This window comes from Pogoniulus pusillus, chromosome 26 (genome assembly GCF_015220805.1).
Source record: "Pogoniulus pusillus isolate bPogPus1 chromosome 26, bPogPus1.pri, whole genome shotgun sequence".
Lineage (NCBI taxonomy): Eukaryota > Metazoa > Chordata > Aves > Piciformes > Lybiidae > Pogoniulus > Pogoniulus pusillus.
In genome coordinates this window covers 94,749-121,295 of record NC_087289.1, presented here as the reverse complement: position 1 = coordinate 121,295, position 26,547 = coordinate 94,749, and the positions used below count along the sequence as shown (strand labels likewise).

General features: G+C 56.8%; 3 protein-coding genes across 24 annotated transcripts in view; 1 reads left to right on the top strand and 2 right to left on the bottom strand.

Annotated features, from left to right (window-relative positions):
- KIF1A (kinesin family member 1A) overlaps window positions 1-15,304 on the bottom strand; it is a 42,999-nt gene extending 27,695 nt beyond the window's left edge. For all 22 annotated transcript variants that reach the window (XM_064165732.1, XM_064165733.1, XM_064165735.1 and 19 more), the window contains exons 1-13: window positions 15,170-15,304; window positions 9,502-9,652; window positions 4,210-4,286; window positions 3,930-4,109; window positions 3,387-3,452; window positions 3,055-3,233; window positions 2,602-2,713; window positions 2,180-2,257; window positions 1,601-1,666; window positions 1,337-1,354; window positions 901-976; window positions 717-795; window positions 316-458 (exon numbers count right to left, since the gene is read on the bottom strand). In XM_064165732.1, the coding sequence (XP_064021802.1) occupies window positions 316-458; window positions 717-795; window positions 901-976; window positions 1,337-1,354; window positions 1,601-1,666; window positions 2,180-2,257; window positions 2,602-2,713; window positions 3,055-3,233; window positions 3,387-3,452; window positions 3,930-4,109; window positions 4,210-4,286; window positions 9,502-9,607 (1,180 nt within the window). In that variant the 5' untranslated portion in view covers window positions 9,608-9,652; window positions 15,170-15,304. The remainder of the gene's footprint in view (window positions 1-315; window positions 459-716; window positions 796-900; window positions 977-1,336; window positions 1,355-1,600; window positions 1,667-2,179; window positions 2,258-2,601; window positions 2,714-3,054; window positions 3,234-3,386; window positions 3,453-3,929; window positions 4,110-4,209; window positions 4,287-9,501; window positions 9,653-15,169) is intronic.
- AGXT (alanine--glyoxylate aminotransferase) lies at window positions 14,276-22,590 on the top strand. The gene is made up of 11 exons (XM_064165756.1): window positions 14,276-15,147; window positions 18,749-18,998; window positions 19,329-19,393; window positions 19,471-19,571; window positions 19,798-19,868; window positions 20,142-20,226; window positions 20,488-20,583; window positions 20,855-20,924; window positions 21,035-21,130; window positions 21,339-21,467; window positions 21,873-22,590. The coding sequence occupies exons 1-11, from the start codon at window positions 14,425-14,427 to the stop codon at window positions 21,978-21,980; spliced, it is 1,794 nt and encodes a 597-aa protein (XP_064021826.1). The 5' UTR covers window positions 14,276-14,424; the 3' UTR covers window positions 21,981-22,590.
- Window positions 22,591-23,516: 926 nt separating this feature from the next.
- Window positions 23,517-25,416, bottom strand: MAB21L4 (mab-21 like 4). The gene is given in 5 exon segments (XM_064165766.1): window positions 23,517-23,616; window positions 23,618-23,721; window positions 24,747-24,953; window positions 24,955-25,220; window positions 25,223-25,416. Coding segments are annotated over 5 exon segments (753 nt in total). The 5' UTR covers window positions 25,299-25,416.
- Between the last annotated feature and the right edge of the window lie 1,131 nt (window positions 25,417-26,547).

Below are 26,547 nucleotides of genomic sequence, written 5' to 3'. Positions count from 1 at the left end.
GGGTGGCTGTAGCCCCGGAAGTTCTTCCAGGCAATTCTACTGGACAAAGGATGCTGAAGATGGGAGGTAGAGAGGGAGAAGGGGAGGTCTGCTAGGTACAAAGCAGCTCCTCTTGCCCACAGGAGTGGGCTGCAGGTTGTGAATGCATGTGCAGGGGCTTGCCAGAAGCATCCCAACCTCCGGCAGTGTGATGCTGCTGCACAGCTGGCAGAGCAGGATGCAGGGCAGCTGTGGGGCCACTGTTCTTCCAGACAGAGGGGACTCCAGCTGGCCTCTGCCTGGAGCCATTGCCTGAGGGCACTGGATGGTACCTACTGTCAATGATGTCTCCCAGACCCTGGGCGTAGAGAAGGTCGCGCAGGCGTGCCACCTCGTCCTTCAGCTCCCGGATGAGCTTGTTGTTGGGGTCCTCGTTGATGACGGCGTTGCAGCGGATCTGCTTGGCACGGTCAGCATACCTAGGGAAGGGCAGAGCCCTCAGCAGTGGCAGAGGGTCAAATCCCCAGATGCTGGGCAAGGAGGAGTGCCACGAGCCCCTCCTGCAAACGATCCTTTGGAGGATCCCAGCACTATGGCAATCCTTCAGCCTTCTGCCTGAGGTTGCACCCCTCAGCCAGTGTTGCTACAGAGGTGAGAAGAGCATGTGGCAGTGCTGGCATTTCAGAGACAATCTTTGCCCTTGCCCACTCTGGGGAGACAAGGGTATTACTTCCTACCTGAGGGTGCTGAGGGTCTCATCATAGTTGATGTCAGCAGGGCTGAGAGCAGCAACCATGGCTGTCCTGGAGTTGCCCCCTGCCCAGAAAGATGTGCCCACCTCAGGGAGATACTGGTTCCTGTGCCAGCCACCACCCTCTGCCCAGCAGTCATGCTTGCCCACACCCTGACCCATGTCCTCACCCAGGTTCTCCCGCAGCAGCCAGGTAAGCACTGAGTCCCGGTAGGGGATGAAATCAGTCTTCTTCTTCTTTTTGTTCTGGAGCATGGAGAGTAGAGAGAAGAGCTGTCAGGCTGCCTGCTGTCTTTGAAGGGAAGGTGACAGCAGGTCCCCAGCCATGGGGACTCAGAAGGATAGCTTTGCCAGGCTGTGGCAACCTCAGGCAGCTCTGTTCAGCTCCACGTGCCCTGCCTAGGCCAGGGTGGGCATTTTAACACCAGATAGTGTGAGTCACAGGGTGAGGAGGGTGAGGAGGATGCTGAGGGCTCTGCGAGTCCCTGGAAGAAGCATGGCTTGGGTCTAGGTAAAGTCTAACCCCAAAGCCACCCTGTGACACACTCCCACCCAACTGTGCTAAACACTGACCCTCGCCTTGCGCAGCCTGGCCAGGACACCTACCTTGTTTGGCCCTGAGTCCTGTAAAGAAAGAGGAGAGACCGTCTGAGTGAGCTGCTCCCCTCCTCAGCACCCGCCACAGCATCCTGTCTCCCAAGACAGCAGTGGGCACAGGGCTCTTGGGAGCCCAGTAGCCTCACCAGACTGGGAAGTATCTGCCCATTCCTCAGAGCTGGAATGCACCATCCATGGGAGCTGAGCTCACCTCTGCTGACCTGAGCCCATTACCCCATGGTGCTGCTGCTTGTCTGTGCTCCAGCTACCTACCATTTCAGCCAGGGCAGAGATGACTTTCCCCAGTGTGGTCAACGACTTGTTGATGTTTGCTCCTTCCTGGTGGAAAGAGGAAAAGCCCAGCTGCTCAGGTTCCATTTCAGAGAGACACAAAAGCCCAGAGTACCAGGATAGGGGCAGAATGGGGTGGGCAAAGAGCTCTGCTGGATAACCAGCACCTCCCAGCAGGGACTCCTGGATCCCAGCAGAACTGGCAATGGGCAGCTTTCAAACAAAACCATGTCACAGATTCCTAGAATGGGTTGGAAGCGACCTCAGAAATCATCCACTCCTCTCAACTAGACCAGGGGATGCTCAAGGCCTCATCCAACCTAGCCTTGAACACTTCCAGTGAGGAGCCATACACAACCTGGGCAACCAGTCCCAGGATCTCACCACCCTTGTTCTGAAGAATTTCTTCCTAAGATCCAGTCTAAACCTACTCTCCTTCAGTTTCAAACCAACACAAAGGATTTTAGCAGTACAGCAGCCAGGGAGCCAGGCAAAGAGGAGGACATGGTGGTAGGACACAACATCCCTGCTGGCAGAAGAGGGCCTTCTGCCAGCTCTCACCTTTAGTCTTGTGCCCTTTGCACCAGTGGAGTCAGCTCGCTCACTCCCTGCCAGATCCACCAAGCTGATCTTGCTGACCTGCAGGCAGAGAGGAGGCTGTCAGCCCCAGAAGGCACAGCAAACCAGGCCAAAGAGGGAACAAAGATCTCTTGCAAGGTGACACTGCTCTGCAGGCAGTGGGATTTGGCCAGGAAAAGGGATAACATCCTTGCAGGCAGGGTGGGAGGACACAGGTGCCAAATATCCTGTCCAGGGGGCAGTTCCTTGAAGGATCATGGGCCCAGAGTGCATGTGGGGCCTATCTCCATCATGTTTCCACCCTCCACCAGGCTGCACCATCCCATCTCAAGTGCTGTCAATCAGATATGAAGCCCTTCCCAGATCCACACAGGTTCTCCCAGTCCCTCAGGCTCTGCTCTCACCTTCTCAGTGGTGATGTCTGTCTCAGCATCGTGCCGCTTCTGCGTGAAGATGATGTTGAAGACGGCGTGGGAGCGGCTGCTGGTCTCATTCATATTGGTGGCAGCCACTGTGCTGTGGGAAGAGGAGGACAGGGAGGTGTGACACTCTGTAGGAGACACGGGAGTAGCTGGCAATGGGGTCGAGGCTCATTTCAGGACAGGGTACATGATGGGAAGGCAAATCTAGAGGACAGGAGAGGACTCTGGGAGGAGATGTGCAAAAGTCCAGGCTGCTGCTGCCTCCAGGGCATTTTGAGGTGAGGTGAAAATAAGGAGGTGGTACCCAGTGCTCATACAGGAGGAGACTTGCACCTCCAGAGAAGCTGAGCTAGCAAAGCAAGGAAGTTAGGCAGGACCTCCTGGAAATGTCTGCAGGCTATCCAGTCCTGGCCATCTCCTGCTGCCACAACTCACCGGGCCTTGTTCCCAGAGTCCATGAGGTCCTGGATGTCATTGTAAGAGGTCACGGCCAGCTTGGAAAGGTCCTCGACGTATGGGCCCATAAGGGGATGCTCCCTCACCCGCAGGTTCCCCTTGTTCTTGGGGTTCAGGAGGTCTCTCACGCGCTCACAGTATATCTCCATGTAGCTCACCTAGACAGGGCATGGGCAGGGCTAATGGCTGGCAGCGCATTGGCAGATTCAGGTCCTGCTCTCCTATCCCATACCCAGCGATGGGACCCCACAAAAGAGGGACCTGCACAGCAGCATGGTTGGAGCCAGACTAGCAGGCAATGGAGTGCCTACCTCCACAGAGTAGGACATGTTGTCATTGGTCGTGTCATTGATGCGAGAGAAGAGATCCTCACACAGCTGCGGAGAGAAGAACCAGGCTGCTCAGCTTCCTGCCAGGATGCTCCTGCCCAGGGGACTAAGGCCACAGGGATTTCTACCTCTCACCCCAAAAATCAGAGCCCCTGAGCAGCAGGATGGCTTCTCAGGAGCTGGCAGAACCCCTGCTACTGATTTGGGTGTTCAGCATCCCCAGAGGCCTGCCCTGGCACACCACTGAGCCAGCATCCAGCAGCTCTTGGCCAGAATAGTCAGCAACAGCTCAGTGCTGGGTCTCCTGCTGCCCGCAGCTACTGGCCTTGTGCAGCCAGACTGCAATTCGCCCAGGCTCGGAGCAGCTCAGCATGACCCAACTTCTCCCTCCACCCTGCACCAGAGCCATGCTAGGTCAATGCCACGGCAGGACTGTGGTACACCTTAGCCAAGCCTGACTCTTCTGCCCTGCTCCCCTCTTCACACCGCTTTTCCATTGGGCATCCTGCTGAGACCAGGTGGTACCTGTGGGATGATGCCTTGCTGGTCCTTCTCCTGCTTCCCCATCATGGTGTAGGATTTTCCAGCACCTGTCTGCCCATAAGCAAAGATGCAGACATTGTAGCCTTCAAAGGCATGTTGCAACATCTCCTCACCTATGTCCTGGTACACTTGCTTCTGAGATGCATAGTTGATGTCTGCAGGCTGCAGAGAAGAGGACAAGGAAAAATTGGCAAGAAGGTCCTCCTGCCTCTCCCCAGAGCAGCCCTGCATTCCAGGTGGGCTCACATCTCCCACCACTTACCGTGGTGTGGGACCAGTAGGAATAGTCAAAGCTGAAGCTTTTTGGCGTCTCTTTGGGTTGTTTCGGGTTCAGGATAGCTAGGGGCAAACAGATGGGAGTGTGAGGCCACCCAACTGCCTGCAATGACCTTGCCACCCATGTCCCTCTCACAAGAAGAGAAGGGTGGTGGGGTTCAATACAAAGCAGTCCTGGAGAGTGGGACCAAGACCCTCCAGCTTCACGGGTGGGCTCAGAGCCAACAGACTCCAATAGTCCTGGCAGAAATAGTCCTGGCACTGCGCAGCAGCTGCTCTGCAGATAAGAGCTTACAGGTGCGGGGCACGTGGGCTTGAGAAACCTTCTCTGGCTGACCAGTTACGTGTGGCAAAGGACAAAACAGCAACATCCTGCAGAACCAACTCTTCTTACAGGCTGCAATCTCTGACTGGAACCTGCTTTAGGTTATATATATGGCTGTGATAGGAAAGAGTACTTCAGCAGTTGCTCTGAGCAATAGTGTAGATGGGCGCTCGGGACACTGCCAGGGTGGCTGCTAGGGATATACTCAGGAGAGCTGCTGCTGCTGCTGGCTGCTTCCTCTGTTAAGGGCTGCTGGGACCACTTCTGGTAAGGATGCTCTAGGACTCTTAGTGCTGGGGATTTCACAATGCTCTGATAAAGGACTTCTGAGAGGATTTCTGAAATTCTCTACTCTCTGCATTTCTGGAATCTCCTGATGCAGCAGTGGGCTTCATGCTACATTTGTCATCCAAAGGCCCTTGAATCTGAGGACTGCAATAGGGCATCATGTCCAGCAGAGCCTGCACCAGCCCAAGATCAGGGCAGAGCCTTGCCTAAATGTCAGGCTGAGCATGATGTGGCGGACATAGCTCCATCCTTCAGGCTCCTTCTTGTTTCAGCAAGAGCCCAGACCCACACAGGAGGATCACAGCCTTCTTCCACCCCACAGTGGGAGGAGACATACCCAAAGCCAGACACCCTGGCATTGTGCCTGCCTCCTGCCTCCCCTTCCCTGAGCCTCCTTTTTGATACCTAGCCCCAGCAGGGTGACTAAGGACTCTCAACGGTGGAAATAAGAGCCTGCTTTTTCCCATCCTCTGGTGTAAAGGACGTTGCCATGGAAATGGGAGACTGCATTCTCTTCCTCATTCGCTGACTTTTCTGCTCCCTCCTGTAAAGCGTTTGCAGCGTGGCTTTTTTCTGCAAGAATAGATGCATCAGAAGAAACCCAAACCAGAGGGGTGATCACAAGATCCAGCCACCAGCTATATTAGGTGGCATTGGAATGACCTTGCAGTCTGGCACAGTACAGCTCCTGTGCCCGCAGCCTCCAGATGCTCCCTGCCACTGCCAAGGATGAGGAGGCCAACAGAGCTCCATTCCCTGCAGCCCCAACCTTGCCCTGCCTCAGGACCACTGTTTGGCCAGGATTTGCATCTGCTCTGAACTCAGGCTGGGACATTCCCAAACAGTTCCAGGAATGCTGCAGACCACTCCCTGTGAAGCCAGATGCCCTGATGTATTGCATTAAGCACACAGGCGCCCTCTGCTCCAAAGTCCTCATTCATTGCCACCACTATCTGGCAGAAAAGCACCTGGGGATGGTGGTTGACTGCAGCTGAACAGGAGTCAGCATGTGCCCAGGTAGCCAAGAAGGCTAGCAGCATGCTGGCCTGGATCACCAGTGTTGTGGTCAACAGGACCAGGGCAGTGTTTTTTCCCCTGGACTCAGCCCTGGTGAGGCCATATCTTAAATACTGGATTCAGTTTTGGGCCCCTCACTCCCAGAAGGACATTGAGGGGCTGGAGTAGGTCCAAAGAAGGACAACACAGCTGGAGAAGGGTCTGGAGAACAGGGCTGGGGAGGAGCAGCTGAGGGAGCTGGGGGTGTGCAGTGTGGAGCAGAGGAGGCTGAGGGCAGAGCTTATTGCTCTCTGCAGCTCCCTGAGAAGAGGCTGGAGTCAGGTGGGGGTTGGGCTCTGCTCCCTAGTCTGAGGTTTTAGAAGGAGAAGAAACGACCTTAAATTGTGCTGGGGAAGGGTTAGGTTGGAAATAAGGGAAAATTTCTTTGCTGCAGGAGTGGTCAGGGCTTGGCACAGGCTGTCCAAGGAGGTAGCGGAGAGCCCGTCCCTAGAGGTGATCAAGAAACCTGTGTCCATTGCACATGGGGACATGGTTTAGTGAGTTGACAGCTGGACTCAATAATCCTAGAGGGCTTTTCCAACCTAATCAGTTCTATGGTTCTGTGATTCTGTGACAGATTCTTCCCTGGAAGGGATGCACCACTTCTGGCCTGAGACCTGCCTATCCCTGCCTGCAAAGGCAGCAAGACAGGCAGAGGGAGGGTGGGAAGTGGGATCAGAATCCAGCCCCGACCTCAAAACTGCAGCATGGTGCTTCTTGGATGCCCTTTGCTGCAGGCAGGAGCCAGCTCCAGCACCAAAGAAGAGCTGGGCATTAGTTCCTCACCTGCCTGGCCCCTGGCCTCCTGCATCCAGGGCAGAATCGTTACCACAGCCAGAGCTGCTGCCTCAGGAGAATGGGCTGGGAAGTGACATCTCTGCAGCAATTGTCCATCCTGCAGATGCTAACAGGGAGATCCCTGCTGAGATCCAGACTGAAAGCACTCCTGGCCTTTCAGGGTCACAGAGACAGTCACAGGGACTGCCCATCCCTGATGGTGCCTAACTGGGGTGTTGAGGGCATGTGAGTGGCTGTGCCAAAAACAAGAAAGTGCAGAGACCGTGAAAGAAATCAGGTGGAGCATCTCCCATAGCTCCCAAGGTTCATCTGGCAGCTCTGCCATGCCACACATTCCCCCCAGCTCAGATCTTTCTCTGCCCTGCAAAGGCGACCCTCATTAGAGTGAACAGGAGCATCACCACCCAAAAAAATGGAAAACCAGGAATGGGCAGGATGCAGTTGCACAAGGCAGCTGTTCTGCATCCCAGTGCCAGTCCATGCCAGGCACAAGGCAGAGGAGCAGCTGAGGATGGTGCCAAGTGGCTCTGAGCATCTCAGCTGCAGCTGCTCTGCTGCCCTGTGTCTCACAGGGCAGAAGGGAGCACGCTGAGATGAGCAGGATTCCCATCCCCCAGCTGAATGCTCTGCCCATGTCCCTTCCATTTCCACTTCTCGGCCACCGCAGCTTTAGACGCTGCTGCTGGGACTTTCCCTCTCCGGTCACCAGGCATCTCAGGGCTTCTGCAAAGCTGCTGCAAAGGAGTCCTGCTCTGGCCAAAGGGGATTTAAAAAAAAAAAAGGGAGGGAGAAAGGGAGACAGACATACAGTCAAGAGGGGGAGGAGGAAAACATCTGGAGATGACCTTGGTCCTTGCCCTAAAGAGACAGCAGAGTGGGCAAGCACTGAGAATCATAGAACCCAAGATGCACAGGAGAGAAAATATTGGCCATGTTTTAAAGCCTGTGGAGGCACAGCTCTGGCCAGAGCATATTAATGCTCTCCTGGAATGAAAGCTATGGCGCCTTTCTTGCCATCCTGACAAGAGTTGCCAGGAGAGGGGCCTGGGTGTTGGTGCCCAGGCTGGTCCCCAGAGAGGGGAGGGATACCAGGAGAACAAAGCAGCAGTGTCGGCAGGCAGGCAGCCAGCTGTGGCACAGTGAGCTGAGGAGGTGGCGGCTTTATATGTGAGGAGAAAAGGAGGGCAGAGAAGGGCTGACCCCTTCCTGTCCTGTTTCCCAGCCCCCACTGTCCACCACAAGGCTCAAAGAATTTTAGGCAGCACAACCAGCCCTGCCTTGATACATGCAGGGCACTCTGCAAAGAAACCAAAGCAGGAGGAATCTTGCTCTTGCCCCCCTCCCCCTCACACATTTATGTTTGGCCTTTCTGTGAGAAGCTGGGGGCTGAGAGAGTCCTGCTCTGCAAGGGGAGCAGGCGACACTACTGCCATCCTCCTGCCTCCCCCTGGCCCCAGAGGAAGCAGGCACCAGAGCTCCCCTGGCACCCAACGCCCCCAGCTGAAGGGATTAGCTGGCAGTTTGTCCATTCATAGAGGAAAAGCCTTGCTGTCAGCAAAGGGCTGGCTGGGACACTGCCCCTGCCCACAGCCCTGCCAGCCCTCTTGGGCAGGGTCTGGGACACTGTCGGGTGCTGCAGAGCAAGCCGGGGCGGCAGGATGGGCAGGGGCAGATCACCCTAGGGAAACACAGCCATAGTGGAGGTGAGAGATGCCCAATGCTCCTGACTGGGCCTGGGGCATGCCGGGTTCTCCCTGCAAGTCAGGGCCAGAAGGGATATCTCCCCACCTGCCGCCTGGGGCCGGAAAGCTGCAAGGGCAGCAGCTCCACACGGCAGGCAGATGGAGCATGCCTACACAGCCAGGCAGGGAGAGCTCCCCCAGCATGCCAAAAAACAGCAGGCATTGCCTCCCGGATTCCCTCATTCCTGCTCCCCCAGGGCTAAGGTGAATGTGGGACCCAGCAGGGTCAGAGAGCTGCACTGGATGCTTGGGTGCCCTACTCTCCCTCCCCACTCGGGTTGTCATGGCAGCCCGGCAGTGCGCACTGCGGGGGTGGCTGGCGCCGGTGTTTCACCCACCAGCGCCAGTGACGCAGCAAGCCCCAGGCAGACAGGCAGGGAGGGAGCTATTTTAGACACTGCCCCATCTGGAGGCTTCCAGATCCAAAGAGGAGGAATTCAAATACTTCTCCCACCCTGTACTTCCAGAAGCCATTATTAAGAGGGGCAAATGCCAGACAGGCTCCTGACAGGACAGTTGACCCCAAGCCTCCATGCTACATCCCCACTTCTCAAGCACACTCTTCCCTTGGCAAATCATGCTTCCACCCCCTCCATCCTGCTTGTGTTGCAGCTTCAGGCCCCATGGAAGCAGGGATGGGTCCCAGCAAGCCACAGTGCATGGCACTCAGCCACACAGTGCTGTCATCAGTCACTCACTGGCCAGTGCATAGTTGCTACATTTGGGCAGGCAGCTACCAGCCAAGCACCCTGAAACCCATGTCCACACATCAGCATCCTCAGGTTCTTCTGGTTCTTCTTCCTTCATTGCCTGCCCCAGAATGTTGCCCCATTCAGCATCACCAAAACCCAAGGACTCAGTGCCACGTGGACATCACCACCACTGTTTCAACAGGAGGACTGCATTCCTCTCTGGGAAAGGTGACATACACCCCTAGATGCTCTCCTCCAAACAACACCAGAGATCCCAGCAACCCAATGCTCACTGCTGAGGCCAGACCGTGAGCACTCCTCCCCAGGCAGCACCCAAAACCTTTCCAAGCCCCTTAGCCCCCAACAGTGGCACTCACTGGTGGTGCTTCCTGACATCTGGATAATGCATTTGGATTCCCGGCTCATCTCCCGGGAGTTGAAGGGCCGGACACGCACTGCTACTTTCACTGACGCTCCTGCCATGGCGCCAGCTGGGGGGAGTCCTGCTAGCAGGGAGCAGTGGCTGTCCTGCAAGGGGAGAAGAAAAGAAGGTTGGTTAGGAAAGCTCACGCCCCAGGCCCCACCTCATGGCTGAACTGGAAACATGAACAGAGAGTCTGTGCGATGCAAGCTCCCATGCTCTGAAAGAAAGGGGATCATTTGCTTTGTCCCAGTCTGCCTGCATTTGGCCTCTCCCACTTACCCCTCGTAACTCAAGTCAGGACGCCCTGGTGAATCCCAGAGGACATCCCTGCCCTTACCCTAGGGCTGCACCCGTCGCTTCCACCACCCTGCAGCATCACTCAGTGGGCACCCACAGCAGCGGAGAGGGACACATTGGCACTGTCAACATCAGCATGACCCCACGGAGCAGCATTTGCATCCCAGAGTGCCAGGCAGGAAGACCCTCACCTGAAAGCAAGCCCCTGTCCATCACTGAAGCCTCCTGCCTGTGCTCCAGCCCCAGCAGAGCAGGGACCAGGCAGCAGGACCATATGGAGGAGGGGCAGGAAAACTATAGCATTCATGTGAGAAAGGAGGCAGCTGCTGAACACAGCCACTGGTATTTGCCTCTCATTCAGCTCCTGGCAAAAGCAGAAGCCTAGAGGCAGCAGGAGCGGCATCAGCCAGCAAGTTGCTGCCAGTTGCACCCCACTGGAGCTCCCAGGTCACCTGCATTTTTCCACTCCTTTTTAAATCATTTATCACAAACTCACAAGATGAACCAAACAGCTCTTTAACACTTCTCAGAGCCATCCTTCATCCCAGCAGCCCTGTGCAGGCTTTCTGCAGCCACTCCCACCTTTCACAAGCCCCAGTTAAACCTCACAAGCACTGAAAAGGACACTGGGGTCCTTCCCTTGAGCAGTGGGTCCTTTGGAACCAGCCCTGCCAAAATCAATTTCTGACTTCTACAGTCCATCCCCTTTCCTGCCCATCTCCTGCTCCTTGGCTTCTGCCAGCGGCGTGGGAACTCAGCACCCCACAGCATGGGCAGTCATCAGCTTCTTTGGCATCCCTGCCAGCAGGATTCCTGCAAGGGTGCTTGCAAATGCCCTGCACCTTTCTGAAATGGGCCTTTGTCAGCAGGATGCTCTCTGCTATATGGAGGAGATCAGACACAGCCCTGGTTACACAGACCTGAGAAGAAAGTGGAACAGTGGGTCCTGACACAAGATGGGTTTTCCTAGGGTGGAAATGAAAACCACATGAGGAAAAAAACCATAAATCCACAGAATAGAAAGTGTCCCAAGAGAAGGGGATGCCTTAAAAACTAACTGCTCTTTGACAGCTCTGGTTTTGTATCCAAAGGAGGTGGAAAGAAAACCAATATATGCTCTGCAAAAAAAGGCAGGTATATTCATGGCTCAGTGGAAAACTCTGCAGCTAGAAAGTATGATAAGCTCAGTGCTGTCTTTCAAAAATGCTCTACCTGTTTTATAAGCAAGACTGCATCCCTGGCAGCAAGAGGAGGACAAATCTCACATTATTCCCAAACCCTCCTCTCATTGCCCTGCTGAGAAGTCACTGAAGCTCCCAGTGTGCTTAGCCAGCAATCCCACCCTTAAATCCCACCAGTCCGAGCACCTGCTCCCACATTTTCTTGAGTGAGCATTGCGTGAGTGTTTGACAGAGAGTCCCTGAGCCAGCGAGCAGGCTGCTGCATGCCAACAGGCCTCTGCCCTCCCCACTCTCCTGCTTTCTCAGATGGGAGAGAAAAGGAAAATGAACCAAGACTCCTTGCCAAAGAGCAATAAACAAGGTGTCTTTCCCATGAAATGTGTTCCTGGATGGAAGCACTGCATCCTGACAAGGCTGTCAGCTCCAGCTGCCCCACCCTGTGGCACTGATGGTGATCAGGAACAATGGATCCGTTTTCAGGATAAATTCCATGCAGTACCTGAAAACTGCCCGTCAAATGCTTCCCCCTCCTCCCCCAGACTCTTTTAGTTTCTCCAGCTCCAAGACATGCAAAGTGGATGGGTCAGGTCCCCGGGCTCCTACCTTGCAGCACAGCCCTCAGCGGAGACACTATCACCAGGCCAGCACATCCATCAGCAACCCCACCACCTCCAGGGCTGACTGCTGCCCTGCTCCCCTTCCACCCTCGTGCCATTTGCATCACAGCCCCCCCAGCCCTACCACTTCTCACAAAGAAGCTCCAGTTTTTCCTTCACCCCACTTTTCTAGACATCATGTCTTGCCTTGCTGCATGCCCTCCATCGGTGGCTGCTTGACCCCTGCTGCCAGGACAGCCTGATCAGCTCTACACCAGCACCACCCCCAGCCCACCCTCGCTGGCTGTGAAAAGCCTCCTCTTCAGCAGAACCTTTTCTCTCTCCAGGCTATCCTGCTGCCCACATCCCGGTGTATTCCCAGCAAGCCAATCTGGCTCACCTAGCACGGCACCATGGGCTCCTCTCCCTGCCCACATTCCTTGCTGCAGAGCTGCAAGCTTGGCTCCATTTTCGGTCTCCATCCACTCCCTCCAGCCTCCTCAGCCAGCACTGCGCAGCTTCTTTTCTGCTTGCTAGCAGCTCTCTTGGCCCACCTCTGCCACAGCAGTGTAAAGACCCCAGGCAGCACCATGCACCCAGCTCAGCTTCTTCCTGAGCCTCTGCTCCTTCCTCCAGTTCACACTTTCCTGTCTTGGTGAGGATTTGGACCTGCAGCCCACACTGACATGGCAGCACCACTAGCCAGGGCCAGCACCCACATCACTGTCCACAGAGAGAGGGAACAGCCTGCTGCAGACAGGCTGTGGACACGCAGGGCAGGGGCAGGCAGGCAGCCCAACCCAGCCACCCCGCTCTGCCTGGGGACAGCCAGCCACCGCCTGCTTAATCCTCCATCGAGAGAAATTCAATAGGCTGCTATCAGCCTTTCACTGGGAGCGGGCCAGGCCAGCACCACGGCCATGCTCCCTGCTCCCTCTCTCTGTCTCCTCCCTGGGTCACTCCCACCCATGAAGTAGACAGCATAGGAGGACAGCAGAGTCAGTGGGGCCATGGTGTCAGCGGGCACATCCAAGCCTGTCCCCAGCTCTGCAGGGCATCTCTTTCTGCACTTTCTGTGCAGCCCACTGTGCTCTGCCCATCCCTACTGACGCATCCACTAGCCCCTGGTGATGAGCAAAAGGCATAGAGAGCAATGATTAAGTGGATTAGCTAAGATTAACTGGGCAGAGATTAGCTAACGAGAGCTACTGACTGACAGCCCTCCCTGCCATGGCTATGAGGTGGCCAGCGGGCAGGAAGCATTGTCCCCAAGTGCCGCCTGCAGCAGCCTTTCCCTAAGGATGCGGCAGGGACATGCCATGCAGCCCGGCCTCTGCTGCAGGACGCTAGGCTTGGGAGATTGCTAATATGGGCCGGCACAGGCAGGACTCCGCATTCCCTGTGCACAGCATGGGTCAGAGGCCACCTTCCTGGGGCCACAGGCAGCTCCGGCAGATCAAGAGCTGGGTTTCTCCTTTTGTCTGAGAGCATCCCCAAGTCATCTCAGTGGCAAGGATGATCACTGCATCTGGCTGTGGCTCTCGAGCCATGGTGCCCGCAACTGCTGATAAGCTTTGGTTTAATGAGCCCTTCACCTGCACCCCTCGTTGGGGCCCCTCCAGCCTCATCTCAGACGGTGGGAACCTGCCTGCTGTTTGGGGGCAACAGGGACAGTGAGGGACTCTGGAGGCAGCTGGCCCAGATGACAAGCCACCATCTGTGCCTGACAGCAAATCTCAGCAGCAGCTCTTCACTTGCGTCCTGCCCTGCACAGGGCAAGGGCAAGGGACCGTGACGGTGCAGTTTTCCCTAGAGCGGCACCAGCAGCCGAGGAAGCAGCCTGGAGGACAGCATGGGGCAGGGGCACGAGTCCCACCATCCCCAGCTGAAATTCATCCCCTCTGCTTCCCTGATGCCATTATGTCTGTCTGCCCTGTGTCTCCTCACCTCACATCCACCCCCAAGCTTCAGGGCAGTGTTTGAAGCTTGTTGAGAGTTCAATGTGGATTAAATTTGCAGTTGGTTCTACTTATACTGATGTCCTACTATGCAAGGATGTATCACAGAATCACAGAACTAATCAGGTTGGAAAGGACCTTAGAGATCATCGAGTCCAACCCATCACCTAACACCTTCTAATTAACTAAACCATGGCACAAAGTGCCTCATCCAGACTCTTTTTAAACACCTCCACCACCTCCACTTGCTGCCAGCCAGCTCCCTGTCCCTGCTATAAAGGCAAGGCCACTCTGTCATCTGTTCTCTTCATCCTCTTTTCTGCATGCTAAAACCCACGGCAGGGAAAAAGCTGCATGTAAAAGGCAGTGTGAGTTCTGACAGGTTACCAGCGTGGCTGAATACAGAGAGGGTTGGGCAGCCAGGCATGGGGGATGGAACACAGGTCCCAGCACCCCTCAAGGTTTTGGGGGCTGCAGCTCTGACCATACATAGGCAGGCAAGGGCGTGGTAGTGTCAGCACCAGCTGCAACCTCCCATTCAAAATGGAGGTCAACAGCAGTGTGTGGGGATGGCAGAGACTACCACATCCCTGACTGCACCCTGGGAGGAAGTCTACTGTATCTCCCTCCAATTCTCTGTGTCACCAAGGCCACCACCTGAGGGGCTGCTCTGGGCACTAGGGTGTGAAAGGATGGCCACGGGGTGGCAAGGTTGATGCTCAGATGGTTCTCCCCAAGCCCTGCATTGGAGGTGTGGGACCTAAGCAGGCAGGCAACTCCAGCACAGAGGAGGTCTGTAAGGTCCAGGAGAGGAGATGCTGACTGATGCGGGAGGAGGAAGACAATGGGCAGGTGTAGGGCTCCTCCCTGGGAGCCAGGGTGCCCAAGCACAGGGCTCTGCACCTGCCCCTCCACCCAGAGACCACCTCATCCTCCAACGACAAGCCATCAGCGCTGGTCCGTAGTGACATGGCAGCCCTTGCCTAGCTGCCCCCAAGTGCAAGCTCAGCAGCAGCAAGCAAAAGCCTCGGCTTGGCAGCCGTTTTGCAAGCCCACCCCGACGCCGCGACAGCCTCGGGGGCACCTTCAAACACTGGTGCTGCTCAGCACCGCTAAAGATGTCTCCGCTTCACGGACAGAGACACCTGCCCTCAGGGGACAGCGGAGCTGCCTCGGAGGTGACAAGGGCTCCCTGTGCTCCCTCTCACAGGCTGCAGGGACGTCATCCTCTCCTTCCCCGCCCCAGGCGGGTAGCGGGGCTGCAGAGGCGTCGCCTCGTTCCCAGCAAGCCCCCCCCCCGCCCGAAGCTCGATGCTTCTGGAAGCCAGGGAGGCACCCGCTGCCGGCCGCGATGCGGACCCGAGGGAAGCCCTCCCCGTCCCGGCCTCATTCCCCGCACCTCGGTGGTCCTCGTAAAATGGCGGCCAGCAGCAGGCCCCCAGCCCCGCCGGACTCCCGGAGGGGCGTATCGCTCCCCCCACGCCTCGCTGCTGTCGGGACCGAGAGGGACGGCAGCGCTAGGACCGCTCCTCCTGCAGCGTCCGTAGTGGCGAGGCTGCCCCGTCTGGTACCGTGCCGTCCGACCCTACCTGTGTCTGTGCCCGTGCCCGTGCCCGGTTCGGCGGAGCTCAGCGCTCAGCCGCGGCTGGAGGGCGCAGGCATGAAGCCGAGCCACGCCAAGCGGTGCGGTGCCGGTACTGGTGCGGTGCCGGTGCGGATGGAGGCAGCCCCGCCCCTGCGGTCCCCGCCCGCCCCGCCCCGCCCCGCATGTTGGTTGGCCGCCGCCGCCCGAGAGCAGAGGGGGAACGAGATAACGCGAGCTGGGGATGGAGCGGTGACGTCAGCGCATCCCACCCCCCATCCCTGGTCCGCGCTGCGGAACCGGCTGCAAGGGCGCGGGCAGGGGCGAGGTCCTCAGGCCACCTGGCAACCGTCGCCCGGCAACCGACCTCCCCCCCTGCCCCCAGCCCGGTTTCCCCGGGCGCAGTACCCCGGTCTCGCCGGCACCCTGCCTCTGGAACTGTCTCCCCTGGGTCTCCTGCCAGGACCGTGATCCCCGTTCTGGAGCCAGCGCTGGGGCCCCAGGCTCCGGCAGCCCTCGTCTGCCTGCATCCATCCAAGGTGTGGGACTGCTTCAGCCCCCGGCCCGGCCAGCCCCCCACCCCGCAGCCCCGGGACGACACGTCAGGCTCCCGCCCATCTGCGCTGGGGAATTGAGGCCCATGGTGGAAAGCAGATTATGCCACTGCTGCCAGCTGTTTCCAGCAGCACATCCTCCCTTGCCCCTCCAGGCCAGCCACGAGGTCACATGTCCCCTCCCTGCCCCAGCCTTTCCACAAGTCTCCCTGGAAGACAGGCAGCAGAGAGGTCCTCATCCTTCCGCCCACCACAATGGTGGTAGGTGTCCAGCGAATCTTTCCTGCCAGTGTCTTAGAGACCATTTTCAGCAGGCCATGGGTGTCTGGCAGCAACACCAGCAGTGAGAGTCCTCCCAGCCAGAGAAGGACATGGCTGGGGCACAGAATGAGGGGCTGGCTTGGAACGCCTTAGGACATCAGGACTTACAATCCTTACTTTGGTAGATGACTGGGCAGAAGCCTCCAGCTCAACCACAGTCTCCATCATCCAAATGTGGTGTCAGCCACAATGGCTCCCAGCTGCTCTCAGACATCTAGCTGCCTGGGCAGAAGTGCACTTGCCTGGCACCACTGCCAGCCTGATGTGCCTGTTCAAGGTGTCTTCACCACCAGTCACCAGTGATAGCTCTGGAAGGACTTCCAGTCACCAATGCTAGACTGGAAGGAGTTTCCACCCAATAATTGTCATTTCAAGACCAAAGCTTTGCTCACTGAATGATATCTCTGGCCAGGGACCCACTCCTGTACCCACCAGGAGCTGACAGCAGGCAGCTGGTTTGCATTTCTGACTACAGGTGGCAGAGAACATGCCAGAGGATGGGCATGATACAGTGGATTGTGGACATGTGTGGACAGCAGCAGGCAGGGCATACTGAAGAAGCACATATGGCCTGTGGCATCACCAGGACATGTGAACCAGGCCGAGCACAGCTGTCTGCAGTGGAATCTGTAGCCATGGCCTGTGGCTCTGCCCTTGTGCAAACCATCCCAGTGACCTCTCTCCTCCAGGTGGCTGTCATTAGGCCAGGTGTTATACAGTCATAGAAGTGTAAAATGCTTGGGTTGAAAGGGACCCTTAAAGATCATCTTGTCCAACCCCCCTGCAGGCAGCAGGAATATCTCTAAATAGAGCAGGTTGCTCAGGGCCCTCTTAAGCTTGACCTGCAACACCTTCAAGGACAGGGCTTCCACCACTTCTCTAAGCCACCTGTTCCAGTGTATCACTACCCTCACTGTGCAGAACTTCCTTTTGGCATCCAACATAACCCTGCCCTGCTCTAGTTTCAAACCATTGCCCCTTGACCTGTCACCACAGGCCCTGATGAACAGTCATTCCTCAGTTTTCCTGTAGGTTCTCTTCAGATATTGAAATGCAGCTCTAAGGTCTCCCTGAAGCCTTCTCTTCCGCAGGCTGAACAGCTACAGCTCTCTCAGTCTGTCTTTTTAGAAGAGATTCTCAAGGCTTCTGATCATCTTGATGGTCTTGTCTGGACACTTTCTATCAGGTCCATGTCCTTCTGTTGGGGCCCCTATAGCTGGACACAGCCCTGCAGCTGAGGCCTGCCCAGAGCAGAGCAGAGGGGCAGGATCCCCTCTCTCCATCTCTGGCCATGCTGCTTTGGATGCAGCCCAGGCTGCCCTTGGCCTCTTGGGCTGGCAGTGCCCATTGCTGGCTCCTGTCCAGCTTCTCACCCACCAGCACCTGAAGTCCTTCTCTGCAGAGCTGCTCTCAATCTCATCGCCGCCAGCCTAGACTGATATTGAGGATTGCCCTGACCTAGGTGCAGAACCTTGCACTTGGCCTTATTGAACCTCAGGAGGTTCTTCTGAGCCCATCTCTCCAGCCAGTCCAGGTCCCTCTGGATGGCATCCTGTCCCTCAGACTTATCAACCACATCACTTAGCATAGTATCATCTGCAGACTTGCCAAGAGTGCCTCAGTCTCACTGCCTGTATCACTGATGAAGATATTGAATGGCATTGGTCCTAATACAGACACTTGAGTGACAGCACTTGTCACTCATCTCCATTGGACGTCAAGCTGTTGACTACTACCCTTTGGATGCAAACATCCAACCAATTCTCTACTCATTGGACAGTCTACCCATCGAATCCACATCTCTTCAGTTTAGAGAGAAGAACGTTCATAGATTCATAGAATGGTTTGGGTTGGAAGACACCTTAAAGGTCACCTAGTTCGAGCCCTGCCACCATGGGCAAGAACAGTTTTCACTGCACTAGGCTTTACAGAAGTCCAGATAGATCACATCCATTGGTCTTCCAGTGTCCTTCTATAGGGCAGTTCCTTGATCAGCTGGCAGAGCTTTGTACTGCTGGAGGAGGAGTGATCGTGGCAGCTGTGCCAAGCCAGTCTCAGCACAACCACCCCATGCCACAGGACACCTGCATACCCAGGAGCAGGGATCCCACCTGCTACGACACTGTTAGAAACCATCAACCATAGTGCCCTGCAGGCCATAGGGATGATGTCTGCATGAGTGTTTTCCAGTCCCAGAGGCTGACATGCCTGGAGACCGCCCCTGCTGCAGCACTAGCAAGAGGGGAACCCCCAAACCATGGGGGGTGAGACAGCAGGGGCAGTGCTGGTGGCACATTAACTGGTTGAGGAGGCAGCCAGGGGCAGAGTCCAGACCAGTGGCGGGGGGGCACCAAGCCCCAGGGTCAGGGTCCATGGGGGTGCTGGGCACTGCCAGCACAGGATGTGCTGTGGTGCAGTGCTGGCTGCTGTGAGGGCAGCCTCCACTGCTCCTCTGCTCTGGGCTCGGATCCTGAAGCTGGCAAGTCACACTATGGCCGCCAGCCTACTCCGTGTTCCCCCACCCCAGGGGCTGCTCCGGCCCCTGACTGTGCCAGAGAGGTTGCTGCTGGGGCCAGGGCCCAGCAATGTGCCCCCCCGTATCCTGGCTGCTGGTGGCCGACAGCTCCTGGGCCATATGCACCCCGAGGTGCTGCAGGTGAGCTGACTCAGCCTGGCCTTCCTCCCCTTCTCTTTCCCACTCTTCCAACAAGGGGTCTGCTGGGATGAGGAGGTCAACAATGGTGTCAGCTGGTGTCCTGCTGCCACAGGTGATGGATGAGATCAAGGCAGGCATCCAGTATGCCTTCCAGACACAGAACCAGCTGACCTTGGCCATCAGCGGCACTGGCCACTGTGCCATGGAGGCTGCCCTCCTCAACCTCTTGGAGCATGGTGACACTACACTGGTGGCCATCAATGGCATCTGGGGACAACGTGCTGCCGACATCGCCAGGAGACTAGGTAGGCTATAGACAGCTGTATGGTGCTGATGGGGCTCAGGGGGATGGGCTTGCAGGTGGGATGCCAGAATACGACCTCTGGCTTCAGCCCCAGCAGCAGTGACGAGTGACATGGCTTCCACAGCCAGAAAGTGCTCCGAGTTTCTTTCCAGGGCCATGTCTCTCCATTTATGGTGGTTGTGGCTTTCCCACTGGGCCAGTCTGCAGGAGGTCAGACCCTGCTGGGCAGCTGTGCTCCTGGTTCATGCATGACCGACTCTCTTGTGGAATAGATTGCTGCCCAGTGGGAGGTATGCCCAACCTCACCACCCTCTTCCCAAATCCTTCCCAGGAGCCAATGTCCATGAGCTGCTGAAGCCGCCGGGTGAGTACTTCACTCCGTGGGACATAGAGGAGGTGAGTGCCAGCCATGTGTGGGGTAGTGAGCATGAACTAGCCCTGGAGGTAGTCACCTTCCCCTCTATTTCATACAGGGCCTGGTGCACCACAAGCCCTCAGTTCTCTTCATCACCCATGGCGAGTCCTCCACGGGGGTGCTGCAGCCGCTGGAGGGGCTGGGCAAGCTGTGCCACCGGTCAGTGTATGGTGGGCACCTACAGGGGCTGGCAGCATGCCAAGGTTGCCACTGGGGTTTGGGGCGCAGGGATTTACATGCCTTGAGTTCTCCTCTGGCTCTGCTGTGCTGGAAGCAGTTGATATCAGTGAAACAGCCTTGGGGGAGCCAGAATTTGGGGGCTGGGCTAATAGGAGTGGCAAGAGGAGGTGGCAGAGACATCAAGCCAAGCTTTGCACTCCTACAGGCATGGCTGTCTGCTACTTGTAGACGCAGTGGCATCACTTGGGGGAGCCCCCATCTTCATGGACCAGCAGGGTAAGAGACACAGTGCCATCAGAGGCACCTGGGGAGCAAGAGAGCTCACTCCTGGGCAAGGCAGGGTAGGCAGTGGGGTCAGCTCAACCACCCATGTTTCTCCGGAGGACAAACAGCAATGACAGGTGTTCCTCAAAGCAGGCCAAACACAGCAGGACCTGCAGCATGTGCCCCCCTGAGCTTCCCATTCACCACTCACAGACAGGCTGGGGGTGTGGTATGTTCCCGATGGGAATCCCAGTTTCCAAAGCAGCTCTTTCCTCTCTCAAGCAGAGGTTGATGCTCTGTACTCAGGGTCTCAGAAAGTCCTCAACGTCCCCCCTGGCAGTGCCCTCATCTCCTTCAGTGAGAGAGCCAGGTAAGAGCAACCCTGTCCCACTAGAGGGAAAGGCAGCGAGGAGACTGTAGCCCTCCTTGCTGTGCTGTCCTCCAGCTCCAACCCCACATACCCAGCAGCAGCTCTGCATGGTCAGAGCCCAACCTATCCCTGGGCAGTGATGGGCACTGGGGCCAGCCTCTGTGCCTGCTTTAGGGGTGCCCTCCCACAGGAGGGTGCCCTCCCCATCCTACAGCTGGTGAGGCCAAGGTCCAGCTTCTCCCCAGCACTCTACTTTGCCAGGGAGAAGATGATAAGGAGGAAGACAAAGCCCTTATCCTTCTACTTGGACATGAGCTGGCTGGCAAACTACTGGGGCTGTGATGGGGAGCCACGGAGGTGAGAGTAGGCAGTCCCAAGACAGAAGGCCACGGCCACACTTACCCACAGCCTTTGCCCAGCTCGGGGGCTGACTGCCCTGCAGGGCTCAGGCCCTGTCTCCACATCACCTTGTCTGCTGCTCACAAAGCGGTCCTGGGAGCTTTGCATCCCCTCTGTGCTGGTTGAAGAAGAGGGAGGATGTAATGCCTCAGCTCTGCCCATCATGAGCTGGAGTGCTGCTCTGCCACAGGCTGGACTGAACTCACCTGGGTGCCCCTTGGTTTTGCAGGTACCACCACACAGCACCGATCAACAGCTTCTTCAGCCTGCGAGAAGGCTTAGCCATGCTGGCAGAGCTGGTGAGCAACACTAGCCAGGCAGGGGGGCACTGACAGTGCTTGGGGGAATTGTGGATGCCAAGAGGTCCACCCCCTGCAGCAATGACCTTCTCCATCCTCTCTGTCCACAGGGTCTGGAGAACTCATGGGAGCAGCATCGGGCTAACTGCGCCCAGCTGTGCCAGGGCCTGCGTGATCTGGGCCTTGAGCTCTTTGTGAAGGAGGAGGTGAGTATGGGCCAAGCCCATCCCTGTGGTGCAGAGGTAGGATGAGGAGGACATGGTCTTGAGTGGATGAAGATGTGCCTGGGAAGGTTTTGATGCTTAAGAAAGAGCTCCCCTTACAGTAATGCCCTCTCCTGGCAGGCTACAGGCTTGCTGGGGGTCAAGGCCATAGCAGGAGCTGCATGTTTAACAGAGTTTCTCTCTTCCCCAGAAGGCAAGACTTCCCACCATCACCACCGTCAGGGTGCCCAAGGGCTACGCCTGGAAAGATATCGTGGCCTTTCTCATGGACAACCACGCCATCGAGATTGCCGGGGGCCTGGGTCCGTCTTTGGGCAAGGTGGGCAGCATCCTCCCCTCCCACTGACCACAGCCAGGCACTGAACCCACCTGTGGCCACATCGATCAGCAGCACACCTCACAAGTAGCTGCTGCTGGCTGGTGAAAATGCCAAGCACGGGACTAGATGCATCACAGTGCACAGGGGCTCCTAACCACACACAGCTGCTGCCATGGAGATGTGTGCCTGCATAACCCTGCATGTCACTAGTGCCACTACCAGGGTGACACGGCCTGGAAAGAAGCCCGTGTCAGGCAGGAGCGATCAGGGAGCTGCGCACACTCACTCGAGCCGCGCACATGGCCGCTCCTGTTTCGGCCCCTGCTCTGCATGGAAGCCTGCGCTCTGCCACTGGCCGCTCCGCTGACAGTGGGTTGGCCGCTGCAGACACCCTTCTCTTCCCAGGTCCTGCGAATCGGCCTCATGGGCTGCAACTCGACCAGCTGCAATGTAGACCGTCTGCTGCGTGCACTGCGAGATGCCCTCGGGCGCTGCCGCCGCAGCAGTCTGTGAGCAGCCCTGCAACAGGGTGGGGGAGCCAGGCAAGACGGTCCAGCACTTCCCTCCATGCCCAGCTGCAGGCAGCTGGCTAGCAGAGGGACTCCACTGCCTCCCTCAGATGCTGGCAGGAAACACTGCGCAGTGCAATTCAAGCCAGAGCAGAAAAAAGAATCTGGAAGAGCAGGAGACGTGGAGGTGAGGGCTACAGCTCGGCAAACACAGGATGTGACTCAAAAGCCTTTCTTCGGGTCCCCCATCCAGAGTCATTCCTCACTCTGACAGCCTAGCCCCCCAGCTCCTCCTCTTTCCCCGGCCCCAAGGCATGGCAGCCCTCACTGCAAGCTGACCGGATGGCTGGATGCAGGATAGAACAACAGGTCCCTCCCCTCCCACCACCATCAATCCCGGCTGTCCCTGTACCAGAGCCCAGCAGTGCAGTATGCCAGCCATCCTCCCCTCAGATTAGGTACCCTGGGCTGAAACACCTGCTCTGAAGGCAAGCTCTGTGAGAGGAAACAAGAGACTGTGCACCCTACCCAGCTGCAGCAGACATGCCCTCACTCCCCGGTGCCAGCTTTCCTCAATAAAGTGACATGCCAGCATGCTGCTCCCTGGCTCTGCAGCTCACCTTGCGTGCCTCCACTTCTGGAGTCTTCCAGATGGGGCAGCAGTGGCGTCCTGCTCAGCTATGCCGGGGAGTCTCTTGTCTGGATCCTGTATCCATGAAACTAAGCAGAGGCAGGAGAGGATTTAGGGGAGAGGGTTCCCTGCTCGGCTTGAGCCCCATACCCTAAAATTGCCATACTCCTGCAGCCTCCGCAGCTGGTATCTGCCAGGTGTCAGACTGCTCGGCGGAGGGGAGGGGGGTGTGGAGGTGGGGGGTAACTTCCAGTTCATCCTAAAATGCCCAAACCAGGTGGCTTCTGATGCTGCCACACAAGAATCACCAGGAGCCTGAAGACAGAGACATCCAGGTCCTGTCAGTCCTCTGTGGACAAAAAGAGCTCCCTGCTCGCATGTGTGCAGTGGGGAGGGCTGCAGGGCTGCATGCTTCCCCAGAGTGGAGGGTGGACTGGACCCCGAGGAGGGACTGTGCATGCGACTGCACCGTATTGTGCCTGAACAAAGCCTGGGCTGGTCCAGCCCCTTCCTTGAGGCCAAGCTGCCAGCAGGCCGGACGTGTGTCACCTTGGCACCTCTCCCTCCTGCAGCCCACCCTGGGAGATACCTCATTGCTGCTGCTGCTGCTAGAAACCCAGGTTTGCACCTGAAGGCTAAGCAGGGATCTGAGAGCTGCCACCCTCCACATGACCAGGCTTGAGCTCCTGCAAACGATTTGCAAGGACTTCTTCAGCTGCACCTCTCCCTCTTTTCTTGAGCTGTCTGAAACCTGGCTGAGATTTTCTCCCCAGCACAGAGCACTGGGTCTAGTCATCACAAGGGGGTGACTTCTCCCACCTGTTGAGATGTCCCCCCACTTTCCCACTCCCCTTTTGCCCACACCCAGCAGTGCTGCCAGCCAAGCAGGATCCTCAGCATAAGGTCACCTCACTCTGCATGCAGCCAAGCCACCCACCTCCTGCAATGGGGAGAGCCAGCGAAGAAGTGGGCCTCTTCTGTGGCCTTCCCAAGGCTACCTTCAAAGAAGCTCCTGACACCTTTTCACCACAGGGATAATGTCAAAGTGAACAGAATTCCAGCTGCTGTGGATCATCACAGAGATCTCCATGGCGTTGTCCTGCCAGTCTTGGTGCTGAGGCCACACAGAAGAAGAGGGTCTGACCATGTTTAGCTTACCACAGTGAGTCCCACAGGCTAAACCAGATCTGTCTGTGCCGCAATTCCCATCAGCACACTCCACTCAACTCAGCCCTTTCCAGAGCCATGATTCGTTTGTGGTTCTCCAGCAAAAGCCATTCTCCAGACTCTGCTGGGGTGGTTTTGGGGGAAGGAGCATTGCTCCAAGGGGGCTCAGGGTGAAGCCATCGATGTAGGCACAGCAGGGAGCCCTGAGCAGCCAAACAGAGTCATGTCACTGGGTAGATGAAGAGTGCTAAGAAAAATTACATGGTCCAAGAAAAACAGGTGAGGAAAGGCCTCAGATTACGAGGGTAGAGCAAACTGAAGGGCTCTGGCTTGGCTATGGAGGAAGGAGAGATTGATGAGCTTCCTGAGGCTATGTTAGGAAACTTCTTCGGAGATGAGGTCCCCCCACATTTCCCTTTCCATTAGGTCTGAGATCTCATCCAAAAAGCACTTTTGGATATAGAAATGGACAAAGAAGCTAATGAGATCTTTATGACAGTTTCCAGAGTTCCTTCCCCAGAAAGGAACTGCTGTCACTGGGGGCTGCTGTCAACAGGGGCTCATGTGTGCACAGTCAGACCCATGCCTCGAGGTCTCTGTCCACCTCTGATGCATTTCCAGCTGGACCTCCAGATATCCTACTGCAGGCAGCAGGCGCACTTAGAGGCCAGGAGAGATGGGAGGGTGGTTAGGATGAGCCAGACACACCAACTCCCTGAGCAAACCCTTCCTGGGGACTAACCACAGGGATCCGTGAAAGCTTCATGGAGCTGCCATCCACCAAGCAGGATACCATCAGCCCAGAGTGAAGACACTGCAAGATGATTCTGCTGCAACGGGACAGCAGGAAGAAGTCTGCATCTCCTCCTTCTTAGCCGAGCATAAAGCCTGAACTAGCACATGGCAGGGTGCTTGCTCACTTGGGCAGGCTTTGGGTGGGCCACGTGCCTGGGGACTTAAGCCTTAGCCCACTTGCACAGGAACCACCACCAAACTGGGTTCCCCGGTTGTGCTGGAGGCAGCTCCTGGCTGGGGAAGTGCCATGCCAATGTATGCACCTGGCTGGAGCAGGAAGCAGTGTTGGCAGCTCATGATGGCTGAAACAAGGAGCTCTTTCAGGTGCTGGAGAACTTTGACTGGAGCCAGGCACCCTGCACCACCTCCTTGCTCCATCACACCTAACTGTGCTGGTCTAGTCCTCCAAGTCAGTGCCTGGTGAGAACATTTCCACAGAACAAGGTCCTAGCCCTAGGTGGTGTCGGGCCGGGTTGCCCCTGGACTGACAGGGCAGTATACACTGGGCATCACCAGCAATCTGCAGGGTGACCTCCATGGAAGCAGCATCTTTGGAGGCACAGAGAGACAACTCTAAGGCTTCCAGGTTCCTGACATAGTCTATGAGGAAGCAGGGCTCCCTGACACAGACATCCTCCAGCAGGTTGGCAGGAAATTCTTCAGCCGCTGGTTCTCACAAAACACAATCACCCCGAGGCAGCTGTGCCAGTGGGAAGTGCTGGCTACCATGACTGCTCCAGCACCATTCCAAATCTGCTAAAAGTAGGAGTAAAAAAACGCGGGCAGGGAGGGCAGGGCTGGGAGCCAGGGCACAACAGGCTGAGGGAAGCTGCAGCTGGGTGTTGACAAGAACCACTGCTGGGCTTCTGTCAGGGAGAGCTGCTGGGAGGATTGTGTGCCCACAAGGCAGATCCAGGCTGAGGCACTGAGTCACACCATGATCCCTCTTGGCAATGCAGCAAAGTGACAAGAGATGCTCAGCCTGTGGATCATGCCAGGAAAATGCTGTGGTCCCTCATACCCCTCTCAGTCCCAGCAGCATCCCTCCACAAGCAGTGCCAGATGAAGGCAACCTATCACCCTTCTGTCCTGGCCTACCTGTCCAAGGCTGCCAGGGCAGAGCTGCTCTGAACTTGTGTTGTATCAACAGGAGCTGACAGCAGGCACCTGCTGGAGCCAGGCCATGCAGTGGTGGTGGTGGGAGGGGCTGCAGGACTCCATGCCTGCCATGTGAGTGCCCAGACCATCTCTGCAGGCCCAGGTCTGGTCAAGGTCAGACCTGTAGATGTGGGCAGCTCCCAATGCCCCTTGCCCAGACAGACCTCCTGGATGAAGCTCACTCCCATGTATGGAGCTTCCAACCCTGGAGTGGGGCTCAGACTGGGATCCATCTGGCCCTCTAGAAAGGGACCTGGGAGTCTTGGTGGATGCCAAGCTCAGCATGAGTGGACAGTGGGCTGCAGTGGTGAAAAAAAAAAACAAGACGCTTGGTGCATCACCAAGGGCATCACCAGAAGAGAAAAAGAAGTCACTGTCTCACTGGGCTCAGTGCTGGTCAGACCACACCTGGAGCACCGCCTGCAGTGTCCCTGCTGAGCAAAAGAGATGTGTCCAGAGATGGGCCAAGAGAATGGTCAGATGGTTGGCAGTCCTGCCATGTGAGGAAAAGCTGATAGAGCTAGGGTTGTTCAGCCTGGAGAAGACACCCTGGTGCCCTGCTCCCATCAATGCCATCACTGCACACCCTGATGCCCTGCTCTCACTGCTGCGTATGACTCCCCCAGTTTCTCATTACCTTTGGCATTGAGCTTTGCACACCTCCAGATGCCATTGTTGAGAGGTGGATGCTGAAAACTGTTGCCCTCTACCCCTTCTCACAGACCAGTGCCTTTCCCCTTCCTCCCTTCTCTTTCCCCCTTCCTCTTTCCCCATCCCACTTCATCTTTCCCTCGTCCTCCCTCTCCTCTTGCTTCCTTCC